Source organism: Panthera onca, chromosome E1 (assembly GCF_046562875.1).
Source record: "Panthera onca isolate mPanOnc1 chromosome E1, mPanOnc1 haplotype 2, whole genome shotgun sequence".
Taxonomy (NCBI): domain Eukaryota; kingdom Metazoa; phylum Chordata; class Mammalia; order Carnivora; family Felidae; genus Panthera; species Panthera onca.
In genome coordinates, this window is record NC_138352.1 from 57,885,435 (window position 1) to 57,912,190 (window position 26,756).

The 26,756-nt window shown below is 40.8% G+C and overlaps 1 protein-coding gene across 5 annotated transcripts in view; it reads left to right on the forward strand.

Annotated features, from left to right (window-relative positions):
- The first annotated feature begins 277 nt into the window (after positions 1-277).
- ATP6V0A1 (ATPase H+ transporting V0 subunit a1) overlaps positions 278-26,756 on the forward strand; it is a 54,598-nt gene continuing 28,119 nt past the window's right edge. For 3 of the 5 annotated variants that reach the window (XM_060646042.3, XM_060646038.3, XM_060646039.3), the window contains exons 1-9: positions 278-404; positions 2,417-2,580; positions 13,672-13,750; positions 15,232-15,329; positions 15,877-16,005; positions 22,022-22,104; positions 22,474-22,600; positions 24,653-24,735; positions 25,351-25,444. In XM_060646042.3, coding sequence (XP_060502025.1) covers positions 2,464-2,580; positions 13,672-13,750; positions 15,232-15,329; positions 15,877-16,005; positions 22,022-22,104; positions 22,474-22,600; positions 24,653-24,735; positions 25,351-25,444 — 810 coding nt within the window. In that variant the 5' untranslated portion in view covers positions 278-404; positions 2,417-2,463. Of the gene's footprint in view, positions 405-2,416; positions 2,581-13,671; positions 13,751-15,231; positions 15,330-15,876; positions 16,006-22,000; positions 22,105-22,473; positions 22,601-24,652; positions 24,736-25,350; positions 25,445-26,756 lie in introns of all 5 variants that reach the window. The other 2 variants (XM_060646036.3, XM_060646037.3) reach the window with 1 other exon arrangement.

Consider the following 26,756-nt stretch of genomic DNA (forward strand, 5'->3'; position numbering starts at 1 on the left):
CTTCGGATATGAAAAGAAAAAAAAGCAGGCAGCTTCGCCTCAAGGGTAAGTATTAGGGAGAAGGAATTCTGAAGGGCGCGGGGACTCAGGGCCTCCAGCACCCGCACCAGCAGGCCCCACTGGAACCTCCGCCCCGCGGGACCGGGTGCCACGGCCGCGCGCACAATATGGCGTCAGCACTCCGGGTCTTGCCCGCGCCCCCGCGACTCTGCACTGCGGCAGCCGGCCGAGGCTCCACCCCATTGGCTGACTGCAATGAGGTCATTGGGGGGGCGGAGCCAGCCGCTACGCGGGGGCAGGGCTTTGCGGACGCACGCACGTCGAGCGCAGCTGTCCCGAGCCGCGGAGGCTGCGGGCTTGGTCTGGGGCGGCTGCTTTGGCTGCGGCCCGGCCCGCGGCTGAAGGTGAGCCGGGGATGTAGGTACAGCGCGGCAGGGAGCGGCCCCGGAAGGGCACAAGAAATCGTTCTAACAGCCTCCTCGCTTGTCAAAGGAATTAGCAGGGATCTTAGGTCTTTGAGAGGAAATGGGGTTCACCCCTCTTTGGGCGCCCCTCTTGTGGGCAGAGGAATTGGAGGTTCGCTCCTCTTTGGAGGCCCTGATCCTTCCCCCCCATTTAAGGTGGGGGCGGAGGAACTGAAGGTTATTGGGTAGGCAGAAGAATTTGGGGGGCTTCTTAAAGGGGCTCCCCATTTGAGGGTTCCCCCCTTTTAATCGTCACTTCTGGAGGTAGGTGTGCCTGGGCTCAGAGAATTCCTGCTTTCTCACTGGGTAGACAGGAAATGAAGCAGGTGAATTTGAGTACCTCGTAGGAGACGAGGACTGGATGACAATAATGAGGCGGGCGCCGGGCGCTTTATTTGTATTCATCTTGTGCAGAATTACTGTTTCTTCATATTTTGTTTTGTGACATCGTCCCACCCCTGAATCGCTTTGGCCTGGTTTTCTGTTTGGCTCCAGTGGGGGAGAGATGTTCTCGGGAGACTTGTAATCATTAAAGAACAGAAGCAGGGAGGCAACTCTGGAGGCTGTCATTATTGGCAGCCCCTGAACTATGCTGATCAGGCATAATTTTACCGGCTTTAGAGGCTGTGGAATCTCTCCTTGTTTGGGGGAAGATGTGGGAGGGCTGATAACAGCTGTTTTGAGTGACTCAGGTATAGACGATTTTAAAGTCAAGCTACGTAATCTCTTGAGAAATCCTTGCTTATATATGAGTGTGTTATTTTGTGCCCTGAACATCAAATGCACAAAGGTTTTGTCATTCAAATTTCTCAAAATGTCTTCCAGCCTTGCAGAGTAGCTCTTCTTTTGATGCCAGTTTCACCTATCATTATGGATGCCTTCGTGATACTAAAAATACTGTATGGTGTGCTGAGTTTAGATACGCTGCAGTCTGTGCCTTACAATAGCTGATTGCGAACAAATAATTGCAGTTTCAGGACCACTGATAGCGCCATTGTCTTTCATACCGGGCGAGGATAAGACAGCCCTAAAAGAAATCTTTATTGGCTTATGTATGAGAAGCTTTAACAGATGGAAGAATGTAATTAATCTTGAAGGATGGGGATAAGAAACGGAAAGCTAAGGAGGTGGCCAGTTTATACCCTGTGGCTTGATAAAAACTGCTTTGTCATTATCAATGTACTCCTGTCATGCTGGACTTGAAATCCAGCTTAATATGCAAGCTGGCTTTTTTTTTTTTTTTTTTTTTAAGTAGGCTCCACACCCAACCTGGGGCTTGAAACTCATGACCCTGAGATCAAGAGTCACGTGCTGTACCCACTGAACCAGCCAGGTGCCCCTTTCTCTCTCTCTCTCTCTCTCTCTTTTTTTTTTAGATAATGCTGATGTGTTTAGATTCCTTAGGGAGAAAATGGTGTTTTCTGAGAAGTTGGAAGGTTAAACCCTTTAAGGTAGCCTTAGCTCTAGGGTAGTGCTGGGACTCTGAGAGTTAGAAATGGGCAGTAGAGGGTAGAAAACTAATTTCAAGGGAGACATCCTTTATGAGAGGGTAATCTAGGTCTCTTCTGTTTCCTGACACAAACCAAAAACAGGTTGTGTAGTGTGAACGCCACTGAGTCATAATACCCTGTCCAGGGTATTTAAAGAGCTGTTTGGGAATCCCAGTTCCTGTTTTTAACCTGGATACATTCTTATGTATTGAGATGCCCCAAAGTATTGTCATTTGATCCTGGTGTTGACTGCAAAGGAAGTGACTTTTCATCTGCAGGAGAGGATTTAGTAACAGTCTTTTGCAATTTCTCCTTTCCATCTTTCTAAGCAGGATGTTAAAAATCTGTCTGCAAGGGGTAGAAGATATGGAATGCAAAACAAAAGAGCTTTACTGCGGTGTTGTTTGCTCTTAGCCCTCTTGGTAATATCTGAGGTCATGCGGTTTTCTCTTTTTGCTTTAGGTTGGAGAGAAATCCATACACTCCATTGACTGGCACTTTCTGCCACCATGGGGGAGCTTTTCCGGAGTGAGGAGATGACGCTGGCCCAGCTTTTTCTACAATCAGAAGCTGCTTATTGTTGCGTCAGTGAATTAGGAGAACTGGGAAAGGTTCAATTTCGTGATGTAAGTAGTTGTGGGGCTGCTTGTTGAATGCCTTAAACTCTGTTTTTTCTTGTCATGGCTAATTACCTTATGATGAATGTTGGGTTTTATTTGCAAAAATAACATTACAGGGGCGCCTGGGTGGCTTGGTCGGTTAGGCGTCTGACTTCGGCTCAGGTCATGATCTCACGGTTCGTGAGTTCGAGCCCCGCGTCGGGCTCTGTGCTGACAGCTCAGAGCCTGGAGCCTGTTTCAGATTCTGTGTCTCCCTCTCTCTCTGCCCCTCCCCTGTTCATGCTCTGTCTCTCTCTGTCTCAAAAATAAATAAATGTTAAAAAAAAAATTAAAAAAAAATAACATTATAGCACTGGCTTACTGTTGGTAGAGTGTACATTTCGAGTTGTCTCTCTAGAGGTGAGAATGTTTGTGCCAAAATTTCCATGATTTTACTAGCTCCCCCTTTGCAAATAATCCTACACAATCTCAAGGTAATTGATTGGGATGCGGGTAGAGGACACACCAAGGCTTGCACATTGCTTTTGGCCTCTTTAACACCTGTGGCAGGTTATTTAAAAAATGTCATAGCTCTTCCATACAGTAGGACATGTTTATTACAAAATCTGATGCATCAACGTACAGATATATAAGTAAGCATATACTAAATATCCATTATTTTGAAGCATTATGCTGAGCACTTAGAGAAGATATCTAAAGAAAATCAGCAGTCTAAGTATAAAAAAGTATGCCCTAAGGGGCTTGCAGTCTGCTGAAGAAGGCACAACATACCCTGTTGAAAGGAAAGAGGAGTTAACAGTTCCCTAATTACGCATCTCAAAGCTCCAGGTACTTTCACTGATAGCATTCACGGTAGTTGTGGTTTTACATTCACTAGTGTTAGTAGTTGATTAGTCTCTGTCTTCTACTGTCATCTTAGGATGCTGAAGACAATCATTGTATCCTTTGTGTCCACATACAGGATACTGTCAGCATTTGTTCGAATGAATAGGTGACAGAGGAGTGGTCAGAATGGGGTGGGATTAATCAATATTGGCTTCCTGGAACTGGCACACTGAAATTACACAAATATAGTCCAGTGACATAGTATACTTTTTATTATCTTTGAACCTTCTTATGCCTTCCCTCTTTGAATGTTCTCCTACCTGATTCTGATTCCTTTTCTTATCATCCTGAGGGCTCACTGTTATCTTCCACTAACCTCTCTTATCTTCTCCATCTTGGCTTTCTGTGTCATTATTCCTCAAGCTCTCTCCTCTGCTCTGTCTGGAGAAGCTTGTCCATAGCCACATCTTCCTTTACCACCTTTTTTGATGACCTCATCTATTCTCAAATCTTCCATCTTATTTGTTGAGCCCCAAATCTATGTCTCTGGCCCTGACAGTTCTCAAACACCATCCGTAAATTTACAACTCTCTAAGAATTTTGTCATTTCTACTTCTCATGGTAGCCTGTCTAAATCCCAGCACCTTACCTTCTCCCAAACTATTTCTTCATCCTGACTTCCTAAGTTTGAGCTAATGTATTGATAGTCTTCCAGTTTTCTAGATTTGAGACCTAAATCAAACCTAAGTCACCCTTAATTTGAAACCAAAGGAAGTTGGTCCTATAGTGTCTCCCCCTTCCTAACACCCATTGTATCTATTCAGCATTTTTTTTTTTTTTTTTTTTTGAGGGAGAGAGAGGGTGGGAGGGGCAGAGAGTGTGGGGGAGAGAGAATCCCAGGCTTTCAGTGCAGAGCCTGACATGGGGCTCAAACTCACGAACCGTGAGATCATGACCTGAGCTGAAATCCAGAGTTGGATGTTTAACCGACTGAGCCACCCCTGTGCCCCTCTCTTCAGCATTCTTAAATTTTACTTATGATGTATTGCAATCAGACAAAAAATTATAGGGAATAACATAATGAATACCTCCATTTCTACTGTCTACTTAAGAGATAAACATTCATGTAATTGAAGGCTCCTGTGTAGTCTTCCTGCATGCTATTTCTCTCCCCACCTCCCTACAGGTAACCTCTGCAATGATTTTTGCCTTTTTTTTTTTTTTTTTTTTTTTTTTTAAGTAAGTCTATGCCCAACATGGGGCTTGAACTCATGATCCCAGGACTGAGAGTCACATGCTCTCCCGACTGAGCCAGCCATGTTTGAGCCAGGCATGTTTTGCTTTTATCATTCCCATGTATTTTTATTTTTTACTCTTGCTACATATGTGTGTATCGCTAAATAATAATATATGCTAGTATGATTTTGCATGTTTTAAAACTGTATGCATGGCATATTGTATGTATCTTTCAGCACCGTGCTTTTGAAATTCATTATTTGTGAGATTTGACCACCTGTTACAGGTAGCATTAGTTCATTTCTTAAAATTGCTATATAGTTATTGTAAGAATATATACAGTTTATAATTTTTTCCTTCTGATGAACATTTAAGTAATTGCAGTTCTTTGTTATTACAGTGTTACAAGGAAGATTCTTGTATATGTCTCCCGGTATACATGTGTGATAGTTTCTCCAGGGCAGTGGTTCTCAAAATTTTTGGTCTAAGGTCCTCTTTACACTCTGAAAACATGATTGAGGATCCTAAAGAGCTTTTATGAGTTATAGCTGTCAATATTTATTGTATTGGAAATTAAAATGAAGATATGTTTAAAATACTTATTTAAAAACTCACAATAATAGGGGCGCCTGGGTGGCTCAGTCGGTTAAGCGGCCGACTTCGGCTCAGGTCATGATCTCGCGGTCCGTGAGTTCGAGCCCCGCGTCGGGCTCTGTGCTGACAGCTCAGAGCCTGGAGCCTGTTTCAGATTCTGTGTCTCCCTCTCTCTGACCCTCCCCCGTTCATGCTCTGTCTCTCTCTGTCTCAAAAATAAATAAATGTAAAAAAAAAAATTTTTTTTTTAAATAAAATAAAAAAAAAAACAACCTCACAATAATAAACCTGATATGTGTTATCATAAGTAGTATTTTTTTTAAAAAATAATTATATTTTCCAAAATAAAAGAATTGCTTTGCTTTTATATTTTTGAAAATTTCTTTAATGTCTGAATTAATAGAAGCCAGCTGGATTCTCCTATCTGCTTCTGCAGTCATCTGGCTGTGATGTATACCATGAGCCTCTGGAAAACTTCACTGAATATTCATGAGTGAGGATGAAAAAGGCAAATGATGTTTTAGTGTTACTGTGTAAAGAGTATTGATTTCACGGACTTGTTGCTGCTCTGGGGATTATAACTAAGAGGGGCATTGCTGAGCATCCTGTGCCTCTTTAACTGTTAGGTGTTGTGAAGTGCTGTATCTTTGTTGTTTTAATTTGAATTTTCTTGATTAGTACGCTCAGTATCTTTTTATCTGGTTATTGGACATAATGGAATTCATTCCCATGAATGTCTGCTTACTGACTTACAGAATATGTAAAAGTTCTTCATGTATTTTTGGAAGCTAATCTTTTACTAATCCTTTACTGATAATTTGCCTTGTCTTTTCCCTTTGTTTAAAAAAAAATTTTTTTTAACATTTATTCATTTTTGAGAAACAGAGTGTGAGTGGGGGAGGGGCAGAGAGAGAGGGAGACACAGAATCTGAAGCAGGCTCCAGGCTCTGAGCTGTCAGCGCAGAGCCTAACACAGGGCTCGAACTCACGGACCGTGAGATCATGACCTGAGCTGAAGTCAGGTGCTTAACTGACTGAACCGCCCAGGCACCCCTGTCTTTTCTCTTTGTTTATGGTATATGTGGTCACACATAAAATTGTTCTTTTTTGCTTATTAGTATTTTTTCCCTAAATTTTTATTTTTAAAAATTTCAAAGCTGAATACTCTTCAGTCGATTCACCACTTGTTAACATTTTGCTATGTTTGATATAATCTTTTTTACTGCAATGTTGAAGAGTAAGCTGTTTCCTCCTTTCAAGTCCTTATTCTTTTTTTTCTTATTTTGCCGTGTACCTTAAGACCTTTACTAACAGGCAGAAGAAGAGTAACGGCAAACTAATACTGGTTAGGATTGTGTTCAGCTATATGTAACTGAAAACCCAAGTGATAGGGATGTACTTTCTCATGTAACATGAGGCCCAGCTTCACACTATCACCAGTGTCCTAAGATCATCCTATATTTCTTTTTGGCCATCCTGGAGCATTTAGCTTTTGTCCTCGTAGAGGACCACCAAAGCTCCAGGCATTGCATGCATATTCTAGGCAAGAAGAAGGAAGTGCAGGGAGAAAGGAGTACTTCTATTAGGAGGAAAAAAAAAAAAAAACCAACCAAAAAACAACTTTCTTAGAAATCCTCAGAAGAGTTTCCTAAGTTTTGTTGACCAGAATTATGGCATAGTCTAGCTGTAAGGGAGTCTGGGAAAAGAGGCTTTTCAGCTGAGCAGTAACTGCCTTAAATGAACATTTGTTAAATTTATTTATTTATTTTGAGAGAGAGAGAGGGAGGGGCAGAGGGAAGAAGAGAGAGAATCCCAAGCAGATTCTACATTTTTAATGCGGAGCCTGATGCGGGGCTTGATCCCATGAACTGTGAGATCGTGACCTGAGCCAAAACCAAGAGTCAAATGCTTATCTGACTTAGCCACCCAGGTGCCCCTGGGGTTTTTGTTAATAAGAAGTAAGGCTATGTATGTGTCACATGGCATTCTTGTCTATGCTCCTGACTTTAAGGGGAATCTAAGTTTGTTTGTTTGTTTGTTTGTTTGTTTGTTTCTTTCTTTCTTTCTTTCTATAATCTTTACATTCAATGTGGGGTTAAACTCAATGACCCCGAGATCAAGAGTTGCATGCCCTTGCAATTGAGCCAGCCAGGTACCCCAATATTTCACAATTTTATTTACTTGTTATTTTCAAGTAGGCTACACACCCAGCACAGAGCCCAACTTGGGGCTTGAACTCATGACCCCGAGATCAAGGCCTGAGCTGAGACCAGGAGTCGATGCTTAACTGACTGAGTCCTCCAGGTGCCCTATTATTTCACAATTTAAATAAGATGTTTACTCTTAAGTTTTTAGAAAATTCTATTAAATTATTCAGATTCCTTTGAATTTCTGATTTTCTAAAGTTATTGCCACAAATGATTGCAAAATTTTATTGAATGCCTTTTTCTTCATTTGTTGAGGTTATCATGTTTTTTTCCATTAATCTATTAATTTGGTAAATTACATATCCAGATTTTTTTCCTACTGTCTTTTTTAAACAGCTTTACTGAGATATAATTTGTCCATCCGAAGTGTATGATTCAGTGATTTTTAGTATATTCACAGAGTTCTACAACCATCACCACGGTCAGTTTTAGAACTTTCATTACCCTGACAAGAAATTCTGTCGCCATTAACACTCACTGCCTGTTTTCGTCCCAATGCCCCTCCTCCACTTCTACCCCCTGGAAACCATTAATCTACTGTTCTGTGAATTTGCTTATTGTGAACATTTCATGTCAGTAGAATCCTATAATATGTAGCCTTTTGTGACTGACTTCTTTCATTTAGCATGTTTTCAAGGTTCATCCATGCTTCAGCATGTATCTTTAACTTTCTTTTTTGTATCTATTTTTCATTTGAAAATGGGCAACATCTTAAAGTGGGTGGTTTCAGTATAAGATAGAGCTGTTGCCTATCTTCTCTGCAAAACATACCACCACTCTGGGTTTTAGAGACGATTGAGTGGGACATTTTCCTCGCTCAACTTGTTCAAAATCTTGTGTGACTCATCTGTCCCCCCATCCACTCTTCTCTTTGACATGCTTCTCTACTCTTTAATCCCTTGCCGTTTAACACTTACAGTCACAATGATAGTTTGCATTTTTTTGTTGCCATATTGAACATTTTACATTATTATTTTAGGCATTCCTCGCAGCAACTCTGAGAAGTAGAACCTACTTTTGAATAGTGGAACTTGCCATTCTCATATTATAGACTAGTACCCCAGGCCACAGATGAAAATATCTACCCAAGACACACAGATCTGTACCCTCAGACTACTTTTTCTTAAGTTTATTTACTTATTGGGGGGGGGGGGGGGACACAAGTTGGGAGAGGGGCAGAGAGCGAGGGAGAGAGAGAATCTGAAGCAGGGTCTGCCCTGTCAGTGTGGAGCCTGATATGGGGCTCAAGCCCACAAACTGTGAGATCATGACCTGAGCCGAAATCAAGAGTCAGGCACTCAACCAACTGAGCCACCTGGGCACTGCTGTCCCCCCCAGACTGTCTGACTCTGCTGCCTATGATCTTTTTAATTGAGATAGGCAAAAAAAAAAAAAAAAAAAAAAAAGTCACCATTTTACAATGTACAATTCATTGGTTTTTAGTGTATTCACAGGGTTGTGCAACCATCATCACTATCTAACCAGAACATTTCATCACCCCCCAAAAAAGCCCTGTACCCATTAGCAGTCACTCCTCATCCTCCCTTCCCCTAGCCCTGGCCAACCATCTAATCTATCTCTGTCTCTATGGATTCTCCAGTTCTGGACGTCATACATAATTGGAATCATACAATACGTTGCCTTTTGTGTCGTGATTCTTCCACTTAGCATATTGTTTTCAGGATTCATCAAGATTGTAGCACGTATTAGGACTTTGTTCCTTTTTATGGCTGAATGATATTCCATTGTATGCATATACCGCCTTTTCTTTATTCATTCATCACTTGAACATATTGGGGTTGTTTCCATTTTTTGACTGTTGTCAGTAATGCTACTGTAAGCATTTGTGTACAAGTATTTGTTTGATTGCTTATTTCTTTTGGGTGTGTACTTATGGGTGGAATTTCTGGATCATATGTTAATTCTATGTTTAGTTTTCTGAGGAACCTCCAGGAGACTGCTTTTTACAGCAGCCACACCATTTTCGTTCCCAGCAGCAACATAGGAGGGTTCCAATTTCTTCACATCCTCACTGTCACTTGTTATTTTTCATTTAAAAAATTTTTATGATAACCATCTTAATGGCTATGAAGTGGTATCTCACAGTGGTTTTGATTTGCATTTCCCTCATGGCCAATTACGTGGAGCATCTTTTCATATGCTTATTGGGCAATTGTATAGTTGTTGGGTTTTTTTGTTTTTTTTTTTTTAATGTAAAATCATCCTTGCAAGCCTATGTAAAGTCAACTCGCTCATGAGGTGTATTTCAAAAGAATTTGGGGATTCAGTTTCCTAATATTGTATTAGGATTTTTTTCTCTTACACAGTAGACCCCCTCCTTATCTATGGAGGATACGTTCCAAGACCTACCATGGGTGCCTGAAACCACAGATAGTACTAAACCGTGTGTGTGTGTGTGTGTGTGTGTGTGTGTGTGTGTGTGCGCGCGTTGTTTTTTACTATACAAATATACATGATAAACTTTATCAGTTAGACAAGGTAAGAGATTAACAACAATAATAAAATAGAACAATTGTAACTATACTGTAATGAAAGTTATGTGAATGTGGTCTCTCTGAAAATATCTTTTTCAGGGGCGCCTGGGTGGCGCAGTCGGTTAAGCGGCCGACTTCAGCCAGGTCACGATCTCGCGGTCCGTGAGTTCGAGCCCCGCGTCGGGCTCTGGGCTGATGGCTCGGAGCCTGGAGCCTGCTTCCGATTCTGTGTCTCCCTCTCTCTCTGCCCCTCCCCCGTTCATGCTCTGTCTCTCTCTGTCTCAAAAATAAATAAACGTTAAAAAAAAAAAAAATTAAAAAAAAAAAAAAGAAAAAAAAGAAAATATCTTTTTCTACTGTACTCACCCTTCTTGTGAGGATGTGAGATGATGAGATGCCAATGTGACGAGATGAAGTGAGATGAATGACATAGGGGTTGTCATGTAGCGTTAGGTTACTGTTGACTTTCTGACTATATGTCAGAAGGAGGATCACTTGGTTCTGGACCACAGTTGACTGCAGGTAACTAAAACTAGAAATAAGAAGGGAGAGACTACTGTATTGATAAGTGATACCGGCTTGTACTTGTCCTTTGTCAAACTATTCTCGCCCTGTATCAAGCTTATACTGGCCGGTCTTATTTGTTAGTTGAGGAGTGTTCCTTCGTTTTGCCTCTTTGGAATAATTTTCTAAAGATTTGGGTTTATCTCGTCTTTAAAAGATTAGTACAGGGGCGCCTGGGTGGCTCAGTCGGTTAAGCGGCCGACTTCGGCTCAGGTCATGATCTCGCGGTCCGTGAGTTCGAGCCCTGCATCGGGCTCTGTGCTGACAGCTCAGAGCCTGGAGCCTGCTTCCGATTCTGTGTCTCCCTCTCTCTGACCCTCCCCCGTTCATACTCTGTCCTCTCTCTGTCTCAAAAATAAATAAATGTTAAAAAAATAAATAAATAAAATTAAATTTAAAAAAAATAAGATTAGTACAAATCATCTTTACACCTTCTAGGCCTGATGTTTTTACTTATTATTTATTTATTATTTTTCTTATTTTTAAAGTAAGCTCTATGCTCCATGTGGGGCTTGAACTCATGACCCCAAGGTCAAGAGTCCCACGCTCCACTACCAGCCAGGCGCCCCTAGGCCTGATATTTTTTAGATGGATATATTTTAACTGTTGAAATTTCTTTACTGATTATAGGCTTATTCTGTTGTTGTTTTTTCCTTGTCAGTCTTGGTAAATTATATTTTTCTAGAAAATTGTTTTATTTATTTCTTTTAATTTATTTATTTTTTAATTTACAGCCAAGTTAGCATATAGTGCAACGATTTCAGAAGTAGATTCCTTAATGCCCCCCTCCCAAAACCCCTCCAGTAACCCTCTGTTTGTTCTATGTTTATTATTTTTGCTTCCTTTCCCTTATGTTTATCTGTTTTGTATCTTAAATTCTTCATACGAGTGAAGTCATGTGATATTTGTCTTTCTCTGACTAATTTTGCTTAGCATAATACCCTCTAGTTCCATCCACATAGTTGCAAATGGCAAGATTTCATTCTTTTTGACTGCAGAGTAATACTCCGTTGTGTATGTATACCACATCTTCTTTATCCATTCATCCATCGGTGGACATTTGGGTTCTTTCCATACTTCGGCTATTGTCGATAGAGCTGTTAAAACATGGGGGTGCATGTGCCTGTTTGAAACAGCACACCTGTATCCCTTGGATAAATACCTAGTAGTGCATTTGCTGGGTCATAGGGTAGTTCTATTTTTAATTTTTTGAGGAACCTCCATACTGTTTTCCAGAGTGGCTGCACCAGTTTGCATTCCCACCAGCAGTGCAAAAGAGATCCTCTTTCTCCTCATCCTTGCCAACATGTGTTGTTGTCTGAGTTGTTAGTGTTAGCCATTCTGACAGGTGTGAGGTGGTATCTCATGGTGATTTTGATTTGTATATCCCTGATGATGAGTGATGTTGAGCATTTTTTCATGTGTTGGTTGACCATCTGGATGTCTTCTTTGGAGAAATGTCTATTCATGTCTTTTGCCCATTTCTTCACTGGAATATGTGTTTTTGGGGTGTTGAGTTTGATAACTTCTTTAGATTTTGGAGACTAACCCTTTATCTGATACGTCATTTGCAAATGTCTTCTCCCATTCTGTCGGTTGCCTTTTAGTTTTGCTGATTGTTTCCTTCGCTGTGCAGGACCTTTTTATTTTGATGAGGTCCAAGTAGTTCATTTTTGCTTTTTGTTTCCCTTACCTCCAGAGACATGTTGAATAAGAAGTTTCTGCGGCCAAGATGAAAGAGATTTTTGCCTGCTTTCTCCTCAAGGATTTTGATGGCTTCCTGTCTTACATTTAGGTCTTTCATCCATTTTGAGTTTATTTTTGTGTATCGTGTAAGAAAGTGGTCCAGGTTCATTCTTCTGCATGTCGCTGTCCAGTTTTCCCAGCACCACTTGGTAAAGATACTGTCTATTCAATCGGATATTCTTTCCTGCTTTGTCAAAGATTGGTTGGCCATACGTTGTGGGTCCATTTCTGGGTTATTCTGTTCCATTGATCTGAGTGTCTGTTCTTATGCCATGCTGTAAACATTCTTGTACGAATCTCTGTAGACATGTTTTCATTTCTCTTAAACAAATATCTAGTAGTGGAATGCTTAGTTATGATGTACCTATGTATATGTTTAATTGTATAAGAAACTGACAACAATATTTACTTTTTTAAAGTAGCATTTATCACAACAAATTGCATCTATTAGTTTGTGTCTGTCTCGTCCATGGATCTGATAGCTCCTCAAAGCTTGGACATATCCTTTTGTACTTATAACAGTGCCTAATACAGTAGTGTATATATAGTGCTCCATAAATGTTGAGTGAGTAGCTATAGTTCTTTATTGATATTACTTTTATGGAATTTATCACGTGCTCTTGTTGGTTGTGTGTATTTTTTTTCTTTACTAGATTTCAGGCTTCTTAGTAAGTAGGAACTTGTTTGTATTTCCCAGAATATCTGTCACATTGCTTTGAAAATTACTTGTGAGGTATGAATGAATAAACCAGCCTGTCTGGTAGGAAGTGAAGATCCTGGGACAGAAGAATAAAAGATGTTTGCCTTTTGTCTCTTCTGATTGGGAGGAAGAGAAGGAAAACTGGGCAGAGCTTCTGGTATACATCATTGCTCAAGTTTTTGGCTGGGGGAGCTCACTGAGACTTTGGCCTGGGAGAACCATCTTGTACCTTGGTGCTTTGTCTAATTTGCCTCCATTCCAATAATGTGGTGCCACAGTGAGAGAGGGGTTTTTATCTTCAGTTGGTGTGATTGGCCCTGAAGCAGGTTATATAGGGCAGTAGACCATTTTTGCATCATATGATTGCATCATACACTGACACAAAATTAGGTTTCACTTTGCAGAATGTGTTGCTTGTGACACAGAGGAAATAGATGCAGTATTTAAATATTTGGGGAGCACCTGGGTAGCTCAGTTGGTTAAGTGTCCCACTTAGGCTCAGGGCATGATCTCACAGTTTGTGAGTTTGAACCCCACATTTGGCTCTGTGCTGACAGCTCAGAGCCTGAAGCCTTCTTCAGATTATGTCTCCCTCTCTCTCTGCCCCTCCCCTGCTAGCGTGCATGTGCACACTCTCTCTCTCTCTCTCTCTCTCTCTCTCTCTCTCAAAGATAAATAAACCTTAAAAAAATTTGTTTTAAATATTTGGTATTGTGTTCTTATTTTGCAGTTAAATCCAGATGTGAATGTTTTCCAGCGGAAATTTGTGAATGAAGTTAGAAGATGTGAAGAAATGGATCGAAAGCTTCGTATGTGCATTTTGGTCCTGTATGATGTTCCTATAACGAGTCATTTGTCTTAAATTAGAGATGCTAGTCCTCTTAACAAAACGAGAAAATACTACAGGAGAAAAAGAAAGGAGGAATAGTCTTGGGATCTTGATATTAAGATGAATTTCTCATGTACAAGTAGATTTTATGGTATTGGGGCTAGGTGGTGCTTAATGGAAACTTTGAGACGACAAGATTACAAGCTGAACACATTGGTTATTTTTTATGGGAAGGGTTTTACAGCTACTGCTATAGCTATTGCATTATAGAATTCTGAGAGACAGGACTCAGACCACTATTTTTATTTTATTTTTATTTTATTTTATATGTTTTTTAATTTAAAAATATTATTTATTATAATTTTTAAAGATTTTATTTTTAAGCAGTGTGGGCTTAAACCCACAACCCTGAGATCAGGAGTCACACATTCCACCAACTGAGCCACCCAGGCGCCCACCATCTATTTTAGATATCAATATAACCACCTTTTAATTTGAGCTTTTTGTGAAGGAAGAAACTAACACATTTATTAGGGTACTGTTGAGAGTTGGGGAGTTCATAAACTTTATTTCATTCATTCCTCACAATATTCCTTCAGTTGGGTATTACCTCATTTAATAAATTAGGAAGCCAGGCTGCCTGGTTGGCTCAGTCAGTAGAGCATCTGACTCTTGATCTCAGGGTGGTGAGTTTGAGCCCCACATGGGGTGTAGAGATTACTTAAAAAATAAGTATTAAATAAATAAATAAACGGGGAAACCAAAGATCAGAGAGGTTAAGTGACTTGCCTGGGAACATAAGCAGTTGTACTGGAACCAGTATTTGAATCCAGGTTGTTCTCTCTGGCTCTGAAACCCGTGATCTCACTACTATACTATGCCAGCTTTTAGTTAGCTGATTGGTGAATTTGGTCCCTGCACTAAAAAAGTTACTAGTTGTCACTTTTCTCTTCTGGTATTTTAGGACCTTATTCCGTGTCGTGCTTTTTGGGTTTTTGTGTTGTTAAAACTGATCTGATTGTTTTTCAAGTTTAATGAAACCCTTTTGATCTGGAGCTGTCTCACAAGTTTGCTAAATGTCAAATATTCTATTGAATCACCCTGTTCTGTAACTCTGTCCTACAACAGTATCTACAAGCAGAACCATCATACTCTGGGGCAGTAGTTGCACAGGGTGGAGAACTGAAGCAGATGAGGTCCAGTTTTAAGATCAAAAGAGGAAAGGAAGACAGTAGTGGGATGATAATCCTCTCTGGGGTAGCTGCGGTTGTTATAGAGTGTGCAGTGGAGGAAGAGGAACGTGGAGAAAAAAAGGATTTACATGTTCTGCTTCTTTTATATGAGAGTATCTTTCTGGGAATGAAGCTCTTTTTAGCCAGGTTTGGGGTCTTATTTTTTTTCTCAAATACTGGCAATTCCAGGCCTGTGCTATACATGAATATTTTGCTTCTGTCATTTTAGGATTTGTTGAGAAAGAAATAAGAAAAGCTAATATCCCAATTATGGACACTGGTGAAAACCCAGAGGTGCCCTTCCCCCGGGACATGATTGACTTAGAGGTAAACAATTCTTCTGAGGAAGCCAGAAGTTTCTTTCTACTTAAGTGCAGAAATTATTTTCCTATGTGGGTGGACAGTAGAGGAATTCTTGCTGTCCTTGTCCACATTGTCTCTTGCTTGTAAATATCTTGTGAAAACTTACTATACAGCACTATCATGCCACCAAATAAATGTTTACTGCCTTGTCGAAACCTTATTGGATTAACACCAATTTATCTAGTAATTTATTCATCTCATAGACTAAATGAATAACCAGTAGAGTTTTCAGTATTTATTTTTTTCCATCCAAAGTCCCCTGAGAAATTCAACTGTGTAATAGAACCTATAGATAAAGACAGATGATGTTAAGCAAAAAAATTTCATAAAGAAAATTGCCCTGGTAAAATCACACATTTGCTGGGTAGATATAAAGTTATGTTTGAACCATCAGGGTGGCCAAGAGTTCTGTGGGATGGATGAATTCATCTGTCTTTCACATCAAGCATATTGAGCTTAGTTTGAGTTAATAGTTTGATTTTATTTATTTATTTACTTATTTTTTCTGTAGGCCAATTTTGAAAAGATTGAAAATGAACTGAAGGAAATCAACACAAACCAGGAAGCTCTGAAGAGAAACTTCCTGGAACTGACTGAATTAAAATTTATACTTCGCAAAACTCAGCAGTTTTTCGATGAGGTCAGACTATTGTTTCTTTTAGTATTTGAGCAGCTGATATTATACCTGCACAAGTGGGCCATGCTGTTATTCCAAAAATTATTTTAATTTGCTAGTTTGAAAGCAATACCATTTTCGCACTGTTTTAGTTGAAGGAATGTCAGATTATGTTCCATTTCTCATGCAGTACACAGCCAGTCATGGTTTTGTATGCTTTTGCATTTTCTGCAATTTTTCATCACAAGATGGGGAAAGGAACCCGAAAGTAGTTGTATATATTATAGTTGAAATTTTGTCATTATATTTTGAGGTAAGTAAATACTTAAGGTAAAAGTTGAAGCAACAAGAAACATTCAGTCATACATGAAATTATAACAAAGGCTTAACCTCCAAAACTTTTATCATCAAATTTTTATTTTTATCTTATTCTCCATGTTTGCTTATCTACCATGAGTACATTTGTAACAATCCACATAGCACAAGTCACACTTTAATTTTTCAAGAGTTTCTCGTTATGTTCTATGGAAATAGAACTGGTAGGATGCCTATTTTGAAATTCCTGGATTTTCATGGAAACTCAGTCACACTACCTTATAGGGAAAAATGTTAAGTCAGTTTCTAGGTTAAAAATGTAGGTGATGATGACAGATGACAGTTTGCTGAGGTGAGCCCACAGAAAGGCTTTAGAGCAAGACTTTCAGAAGGATTCCTTCTCCTCATTAAACGTGGAGAGGAGTCTTAGCTTTGAGCCTGGACTTGGCTTTGTTGATGGCCTAAGGTACCGAGAATTCTCTTTTTTTACAGTAAGGTGTCTTTGCCACCAGATTAGCAATATCGGACACTTCTGCTACTGTTCCAGCGACTCTTTAGTGTGCCTTCCATAAAGTTCTTTATATTCTTTGCTCAACAACAACAAAAAAATTGGCAAAGCTTTTTAAAAAAAGAGGGCCCATTTTAGTTAGCATCTGATGTATTCTCAGTTCCATTTTTAATATCGGTCTTTTAAGGACTGGAGCAGGGGCTCTCTAACCAGCAGCATGAGCCTCACCTGGGAACTTGTCAGGATGCACATCATTAGTCCCCACTCCAGATTTCAGACTTGGTGAATCAGAAACTCTGAGGGTGGGGCCCAGCAGTCTGTTTTCACAAGGTGACTCTGAGGGACAGTGGTTTGTGAACCCCTGGGCTGGAGAACGTCAGCCGAAGATGTGATACATTCCTCAATAACTAAAGATGGACTCAGAGAAGCCATGCTAATTAAAAAAAATCTATTGGGGAAAGGGGAAAAAGCTCATATGAACTTAATTGCCTGGTCATCCCAAGAATCAGAATCTGGCTATATGTCAAGAGAGGTTTAGTGTGAATATTCGGCTTGCTCACTGAGTTGAGAATTTTGAGACTGATGAGGACTTCTTTCACCAGTCCCTGATATCTCATCGAATTAGAGGTTGTGGGACAGTGTGATTAACTCTTTCCAAGTGTTTCAGGTCTTTTGCAACAGGCATGGCCACTTATGTCTCATGGTTTTAATGAACAGATAATCTGGAATTCTAGTTGCTCATTGCCTAAACATCAGTGTATTTATATTCACTAATTCACTGAGCATTTAGTGAGCACCTACTCTTCGTGAGGCACAAGATGAGTAAGGCATGGCCCCTGTGCTCAAGGAATGTATCACTTAGTCATATCAGAAAACATCCCAGGGCACAGTGTCTCCATAGGCTCACAGATGTGTGCTTTCCTAAATGCGTCCAAGCTGCTCTCTCACAGATCCAATTTAAACTGGCCTCAGAATCGAAGCTCAGGTACTTTTAACATCATTTGGGGCTTAATTCTTTTGCCCCCCCCTTTCCCTTTTGATATAGTCTTAGTTTATTGCTGGGATGTTGCTGAAATGTATGACAATGTCTTTCTTAACCTCCTGAGTTTAAGGAATAGAATAGGCTTCTTTGTCTAGTTCATTCTGGAGAAATTCTGAATAAATACTGACAGATGGACTCCCTTATGAGCAATAGTTACTTGAACTGTTTTTTTTTAATGTTTATTTCTTTTTTGAGAGAGAGTGTGCGCACATGCACACGAGTGGGGGAGGGGCAGAGAGAGGGAGACAGAGGATGCGAAGCGGGCTCCGCACTGACATCAGAGAGCCTGATGCTGGGCTCGAATTCACAAACCTTGAGATTGCGACCTGAGGAACATTTGGACGCTTAACCAACTGAGCCACCGAGGTGCCCTGTTACTTGAACTATTAATGTTATTAAAAACAAAATATTAAAACAAAATAAGAGAAATTACTTGGAAATATAAGCAAAGTGTTAAAATCATAAGTTCTTTGTGAGTAATAAGTCTAAACACGAAACCCCCATGCTGAGAAGGCAGGCTGGAAGTCTTTACGACCTTCATGCCCAGTCAATCCATGGTGGGTTGTTTTCCCTTTATTCATGCAAAACATTTGCAAAACATTTCTTTTCTTTCTTTTTTTTTTTTAATCTCTGAGTACTTTTGAGCCCAAGTCCTGGGCTGTAAGAGGTTCTTTGACTGCTCTTGTCCTCAACCCCTCTTGTTCCTACACCCTCACCGTAGTGTAGGGAGGCTTCTGGCAAGAGCCACTCAGCCTTTCCTCTCCGAGTGCACGGTCAGTGCCTTGCCTGCTCCTGCCACTGGCTCAGAGGTTCAGCCAGGTCCCTCTCAATGGTGCCTGCCCTGCTATTGCCAAGCACCAGTCTCAGCTGTCGCTGCCATGGCAGGTGATAAGACCTCACAGAGTAAGTGCATCTGGGCATGTGAGTGCGCACGTTAAATAATGCAAAAGAAAAAGAAACATGGGACCCTCAAATCTCAGAAATGGAACTTTTTGCGTGAGATTTTCTTCCATGCCTGAAATCACAGCTTGCAAATGGCCTAAAATACAACCAGTTTTGAGTCCTTCTTTTTTATATAATTTGGTGAACATGATCAATAATTTATAATAATGAGTTAGCAGAAAATGGCCAAATCGGGAAAGGGTTCTTTCCGTCTTTAGGCATAGTGGTCATGATTGGCAAGGCATCTGGAAGGGGAAGAGTAAGCGTAAATTCGATATTCTTATGATTTAAGATGATTACAAATTCGACTTAGCCATTTCTCATCCAGAGCAATTAAAATGACTTGTTAATGATTATCCTTTTCTCAGTCTTCTTGCTTATGAAGAACTGTGAGAGCTGAAGAGTGCTCTCTGCATCTTTTACCATAAGCACCCTAGCCCATGAGAACGTAAAGAAGACTGGAAAAGTAATGGTTAATGGCATGCAGGTTCCTGCCTTCCTTTCCTCCTGAGTCTTCCATCCATCTGCTCTTCTTTACTTTTCTTTCCCATCTGCCTTCTCCTTTGGGGCTTGGGTGAATACCGGAAGTGATGAAATGCGATTTCTCTCTCACTGGAGATGGAAGTAAGAGTATTTGCTCTTGGTAATTAATGCAGCTGGATCCGGATGTGCTATTTCTATTTCAGTGTAGACAGGGAGCCTCAGAAATTCTGCCACTTCCTCTTTCAGGGCATGGTTTCAGTGTTGCGACTGGGGGAAAGGGTAAACCAGAGAGCATAGCAAGTCATTTAAAGGCACGTTGGCAGTGTTGTTATTGTTATTAGGGAGCCCAGAATAGGATTTAGGTACCCCACAGTGTGGTTTTAGAGATTGTTTTAAAGGCCCTCAGTGAGCGGTCTGGTCCTCCTAGTTCCCCATGAGGCCCAATTATTTTATTTAAAAAAAATTTTTTTTTTTTTACTCCCCTCTCTAAGATTTAGGATTCTTAAGTATGAAGTGGTGAGATTATTAATTAGAATATCATCACAAGTTTCCATTTAATTTTAATTCCGCTGGGTTCTTTTTGTGCCCAGAGTCCCCAGATGCGGTTTTCAGAGGAGTCTAGTTGCTCAGCACTTTTTGCTGTGATAGCGGTTGTCCCCTTTAGAGCACATAGGCTTGCACTGAGTCTGATCTTTTGGGTTTACTTTAGCCAGGCCTTGTGAACCGCGTAGGGAAGTAGGCCAGAGTCTTGTGTGTAGCAGTCAGTTTCACTGTTTTTTGCCAAGGGACATCCCAAGAACCAGTTGAAATGAGGTAGTCATCTAGATCCTTAAAATGAGTTGCCTGTGGCTTGCAATAAGCTGATCTGATATTAGGCAGAAACAAAAAAAGCCCCCTAAATTTCCACTTGAGAGCAAGTGGAAACCTGTGCCCCCATTATCTCATCTTAAACTTTTTTGTATATCATGACAATATTTCTCTGCCCTCTGGCATACTCAAAGCCTGCCCTACCTTTTCTTTCTTTCTTTTTTTTGAAGGGGGTGGGGAGTTGAATGTTGATCCTGCATCAACTTTTAGATTTCACTTCCCCAGAAAATTGCTTTCTCTTTTTTAGGTTCTCAACCTAATCATTTGGTTTATATTCAGGTTTATTTATACTCAATCCTAAAGCCCTCCCCCACCCCCCTTAACTTTACATTTCCTACGACTTACCAAGTGAGGTTCCCTTGATCAATTTTTTGATCGCAGGGTTAACAGGAATAGAATGTTTGGAATGAAGATGATAGAGAAAAATTCTCCTGATTTTTTTGTTTAGTTCTGCTTTTGAAAAGGAAGATTTTTCTGGCATATTTCTTGTCTTTGGTCAAACAAGTAGTGCGTGGATATTAAAGTTGAGGAGATCAGGCGGTAGAGAAGTTGATTGGCCTTTATTTTTTAGAGAGCTTCTCAGACCTTCCTGATTGATAAGAATAAAAGGTGTTAGAATGTGGTGGGTAGAGAGACTCTAGGAAGTATAGACCTCCATCTGAGAAGGTCCCTCTTCTCCTTCATTTCATTGTATAAACTGTCATGGTGGAAATCATTTTAAATCTAAACAATTAAATTAGCCCACATGTTCTATATTGGCTTATGATTGGTTACTTTTTCTCACTGGATTTAGATTCCTGGCTTCAGCTATGTTCTCAGTGACCCTTAAACTATATAGCCTAACATGAACTTTTTAATATTCCTAGATTCCTGGTTAGAAATGAAGGCATTCAGATAGGTTTTCACTTTTTCTTCCCTTTATTGATGCAGTCAAGGCCAGGCCTGCCCAGCCAATATGCTGCTGCTTCTTTTGGAGAAAGAAATACTATTTATTATTATCACTATTTATTTTAGAGAGAGAGAGAGCACACAAGCAGGGGAGAGGGGCAAAGGGAGAGAGAGGATCTTAAGCAGGCTCCACACTCATGGAGCCCGACACGGAGCTTGATCCCACCTCTCTGGGATCATGACTTGAGCTGAATCAAGAGTCGGACACTCATCCAACTGAGCCACCCGGGCGCCCCGAAAGAAATACTCTTTAAAGCCCATGGCTTGGAGCATTTTTTTTACAGTGGCCATGCTGAAAGTTTTCATGTTCTGAATTTTGAAGAGCATGGAAAACCCAGTCTCGTGGAGACGCCCCTTCCACCTTTCTCCAGTCCACACTGTGCTCAGGACAGTGGCGGTGCCTTGCTTTTCTCCTTGGAAAGAGAGTCTCCATCTTTCACATTCTCACACAGGGAAAATTTTAGTTTGTAGCTACCTGGAAATTTGATGTTGAGAGTATCTTCAGAGCTGCTTTGGTCTTGCTGAAAATGAAGAAACGTTGCAGCTTCCATCCATATGCAAAGGTATTTCCTGGTACTTTCATGGCTCATTCAGGGAAACAGAGGAAAAATGGTTTCCACCTAAGTAACAGATTTATACATGTCATCATTATTTAGTGTTTTTTCTTTATTCCTTATTTCAAAAACCATTTCCCCAGATGCCTTTACTGGGGCAACAAAGCTTTCTTTACCTCTTGTTTCTTTCCTTTGTTTTCTTCCCCTATTCTTGTCTTCTTTTTGTGGCTATGTCTTCTCTTTTGGTGGTTTTTTTTTTTTTTTCCCCTCGTCTTTATTTTCTGAACTTATCTCCCGGTTCCTCGTTCCCTGCATGCCACTAACTATTTTCATTAGATATTAATTGATTTGTGAATTCAGGCTGAATTGCATCATCAGCAGATGGCGGATCCAGACTTGTTGGAAGAGTCCTCGTCCCTCTTGGAGCCGAGTGAGATGGGAAGGGGCACACCGTTAAGACTTGGGTAAGTACTACTGCAAGTCTCCGTATGTCAGTGGGGTCAGTTCATTTTTGGGGGGGACGGGGAGCAGCGATCGTGTTCATTGTTGCTGTTCAAGAGTGGTGAGGCTGGCCCGTTCACTTGCTTCCAGGATGTGTTCTCTTCTGAGCCTCTTGAGAGGTGTTCCTGAGTCACTTGGATTCAGTTCCTGATTTGTCCTGTCAACCCTATCCTGGGGTCCGGGAATAAGACTTTGGGAGCCCTTTTGGCGTAACATTGCCTAGCCTTGTGTTTGTCGTTCGTGCCCCTCTCCTCTCGCTTCCCTTCTTTGTCTTAAAGCCCTCTGTCCCGTGGCATGGAATCGAGTTCCCCATCTGCCTCTTCTCCCCACAGCTTCGTGGCTGGTGTGATTAACCGGGAGCGCATCCCTACTTTTGAGCGCATGCTTTGGCGGGTGTGCCGGGGGAATGTGTTCCTGCGACAGGCTGAAATCGAGAACCCCCTGGAGGATCCTGTGACTGTAAGACTAGGAAATTGTGTCCCGTGGAGTAGGTCTTGTAAAGGGAGCCCAGAGCAGTGACACTGCATGGTACCACCTGAATCTGACACTCCCACAGAGGAGCCCTTATGTTTACTCCTGCTTTGACTTGCACATTTGAAATACTGCTCTTTTCCTCTTAATTCCCATCGTGTGTGTACAGATGATGTATACTGACACGTGCCTGGACATTTTCAAGCCCCACTTGTGTAGGTATTATTTGGATTATAAATGTGTTTTTTTCCAGTTATCTTAAACCTCAGCTTTATTTAAAAAAAATTTTTTTTTAATGTTTTTATTTATTTTTGAGACAGAGAGAGACAGAGCATGAGCAGGGGAAGGGCAGAGAGAGAGAGTGAGACACAGAATCCAAAGCAGACTCTAGGCTCTGAGCTGTTAGCACAGAGCCCGACACAGGGCTTGAACTCATGGACTGTGAGATCATGACCCGAGCTGAAGTCGGACGCTTAACCGACTGAGCCACCCAGGCACCCCAAACCTCAGCTTTATATGCTTTCTGTTACTGATCTGACACCAAAAGAAAATCAACTTTATGAAAATTAAAGCAAGATATCTGGTTCCAAGTTCGGTAATATCCATATAAGGAGAGAGTTCCTCAACTGTGAGCTCGATAAGTTGATGAAATTTTTAGTTGGTAAGGTTTTTTTTGTCTACTTGTTTGTTGGGAGATTTAGAAACTTAATTTAAGGGTAATATATTGTGCAAGATAGAATAATCTTCCCCACCCAGTGCTTTGCAGGGTAGGAATGGCTGAATCTGTTGGCATTTGACATAACGGGCCAGAGTTCTTAACATCAGCCTACACTAAGTATCATGAGTCCTGATGTCAAGGATCACAAGCAAGGAAGATTAAATGTATTGCAAAAAAAAAAAATGTACTCCCCTTTTGTATCGGTATTATTTAGAAGCCTGGGCTTGGTTTTTCTGTTGAAAATGATCTTTTAGATTTTCTTAGATTACCATTCTTTGTCCCACCTAAGAAGAGAGATTGAATTTGTGACTCCTCAGAGTGGGTGGGTCGTGCAGCTGAAAATCTGAGGCTTTCATCCTTTTATCCTCCTAAACAGGAGGGTGGTGGCACTTAGGGTACAGCGAGCCCCCCAGAGGAACAGTTTTACAGACTCACTGAAGCCTGTGCTTGGCTTGTGGAGACATTGCAGTCTGCAGTCACACCTCCTGTGGAACTGTTCTTAGGAATCTTCAGCCAAGTTTCTGGGCAACAGAAACACTATTATCAACAAATTGAGGAAAGGGGGTCTGGCTAGCTACAGCAGCGCAGCTGCACAAAGAATGCGCTCCAGTTTATTCCTGGAGAATGAAGGAATTTAAGACACGTAGTGTCATTGTCTTCACACCGCATCTCCTTTTATCCTTCTGAAGTCTGTTTGCTTTTTATTATAAAAACTCTAGGACTATGAGAAATACAGGCAACCAGAGACAATACTAGTTAACACCTAGTTAAGCTTATTTTTCTGATCTTTCCCTGCAGTCCTTGCATCAGACTTTGCGTGTAAACTTGGTATTTGGAATAGATTGCCTTCCTCCCTGCTCCTTAGATCAAACTTAGTATGAAGCATGAGATTCTACATCAACATTCTTCCCACCTCTGTTCCTTAGAGTTACTCAGTCCCCTTTATCTGGGAATTTCTAAGCATGGGAATAAGCAGAAATGGCTTCCTCTCCTCTCTTCCGTACTTACTCAGGTAGTATAGGGTTTGAAGTTGAATTGGTAATAAGGGCTATATTGTGCTACGAGGAGAATCATCTGAGCATCTGTGTTCAGCTCACGGTTGAGTTTAAAAACAAATACAGAAAGTTTTTTGTGCATTACGGATTATAGGACAAATGTTCGTATAGTGGAGCTTAAGAAATGGATTGAGGATAATAGTTCGAGTGCAGGGTTGCCGTATCCTTAAAGGACTCCCGTTCCTATATCACCAAGAAAGTAGGTTATTCAAGAAATATTCTTCCAGAGTAGAAGTCTAAATTCTCTGTTTCTGGTTTGGGGCCCAGGGTGACTACGTGCACAAATCTGTATTCATCATTTTCTTCCAAGGCGATCAGCTGAAAAACAGAGTCAAGAAAATCTGTGAAGGGTAAGAGAAATGTGCCTCCCTGAGGGTGCAATCAGAATGCCTTGACTGTTAAGCCTTAGGATACAGAATAATGAAACAATAGCCCTTTTAGTCTACCTTAATGCAATACATATATCTTCTAATAATGTTAGGGCTATTTTAAATAATTAGAAATGGTCTCAGTTCATTTTTAAAAGTACTGTCAAAACCACAATTTCCTTTCTTTGCAAAAAAAGTAATTAGGACTCATGGTTTATAAATGCTGCATTGTTCTAGGACAATGGGTTTGTGTACCCAGCAGTGTGCCATAGGCATTGCGCCTGTAAACTTTTCTGAAATTCTGCCTATATGATCTCTTTTCCATGCCATTTTTCTCTAGTAACTTATAATATGATTTGTATTACTGAGTTTTATAATTTTAATCTAAGGAAATTTAGTAGCTGCAGAGAATGTCGAGATTGTTCAAATGTTACTGCTCTATCTATAGGACACTTCCTAGTTATTCATGATCAGGGCACCACTCTGAACTAATCCTGTTATGGTCCTTCTAGTACATTAAGATTACTTTCTGAGGTTATTTAAGTTGGATAGGTTAAAAAACTTCGATGTTTGTCAGGTTGTGTCTGTATGTTCCAGGTTCCGGGCCTCACTCTATCCCTGTCCTGAGACACCACAGGAGAGGAAGGAAATGGCTTCTGGAGTTAATACCAGGATTGACGATCTCCAAATGGTAACAGAGGGCTGGAGGGCATTTTGGTGTGTGTAAAATGATGAGGGTTTTTTTGGGGTGATAGTGGGGTTCATGGGGTCTGGAGCCGACGACCAAGAAAGAATGCTTGAAGATGTCTTTGGTGCAAAAAGGTGATTTTATTGAAGCACGGGGACCGGACCCATGGGCAGGAAGAGCTGCCCAGGGACCATGAGGAGAGACTGGTTATATACTATGGGGTTGGAGGAGGTAAAGTCCAGGGGAAGTTTCCAGTGAGATTTTCATATGCTACAGAAGACTCCCAGGATAGTGGAGGCCTAGCTATTGTCAAGCTAAGGTGGTTCTTCCCTCTAGCAAAGCATTAATATTAAGACAGTAAGGAATTCCTGGAGAAACATTTTATTCTGCCAGCCTCAAGTATTTGTCAATGGGCTGCAGGTTATAAGGAAATTGAGTTCTATCTGCCATTTCCTTCTGCCTTTGTTTCCCACATCACTGTGGAAGGGTGATGGAGACTTAGGTCCTGCAGGACTATGGTCTCTATCAGTTAACCTTAGTTTTCCGCTTTCCTTTGTTCTTGGGCAGCCAGGAGTGCTGGAGGAATATCATACATATCCCATCTAGGAGTTGGGGGGAGGGTGTTGGCAGCCTGTCAGCTTGCTTTATGCTCCCTCATCAGAAATACTATAATAGAAAACCATTCTCCTTCCTTGAAACACTAACAGTTTGTTAGGCACCTACAGCAGCCAAGACACCAAAAAAAAGAAATGTCCATGGGTAACTTGTGCCCTTGGGAGTTGGGAAAAAGTTTCAGGGAATGACTGTTAAAAATAGCATTAATCATCCTTAAACGCGGCAGGAATGCTATCCATCTGAAATTGTTGTTGCTTAGTGTATTCAATTTCCCTCTTCATGAGTTTGAGGTATTTTTACAATTAAATAAAGTATGCTTAGTTAAGAAAAAAATCAAGTAATAAAGAAGTATGCATGAAGTCCATTCCGCTGTCACACACACTCCCCCTCCAGAGGCAGCTGCTCTTGACAGCTTGGTGTGTATCCTTCTGGTCACCTTAGATCTTAATCACACAGTCTAGGCAAAGGGTCCTAGTATAACTCTAGTACCCAAGAAGAGACTGCGCTAGATTTTTACCACATCACCAGTTGGCTTATACACTCCGTTGTCACAAAGTCCTAAGGAAGGAGTCATGATTGATGCATACGTGGAAGGAAAGGGTGGCCAGTTGGAGCTTTGTTTTCTGTTGAAAGACTGTGATGATTGCCCTCTTGAAACATTAACACATACAGTTGTCCCCCTGCCACCCACCAGTTTGCT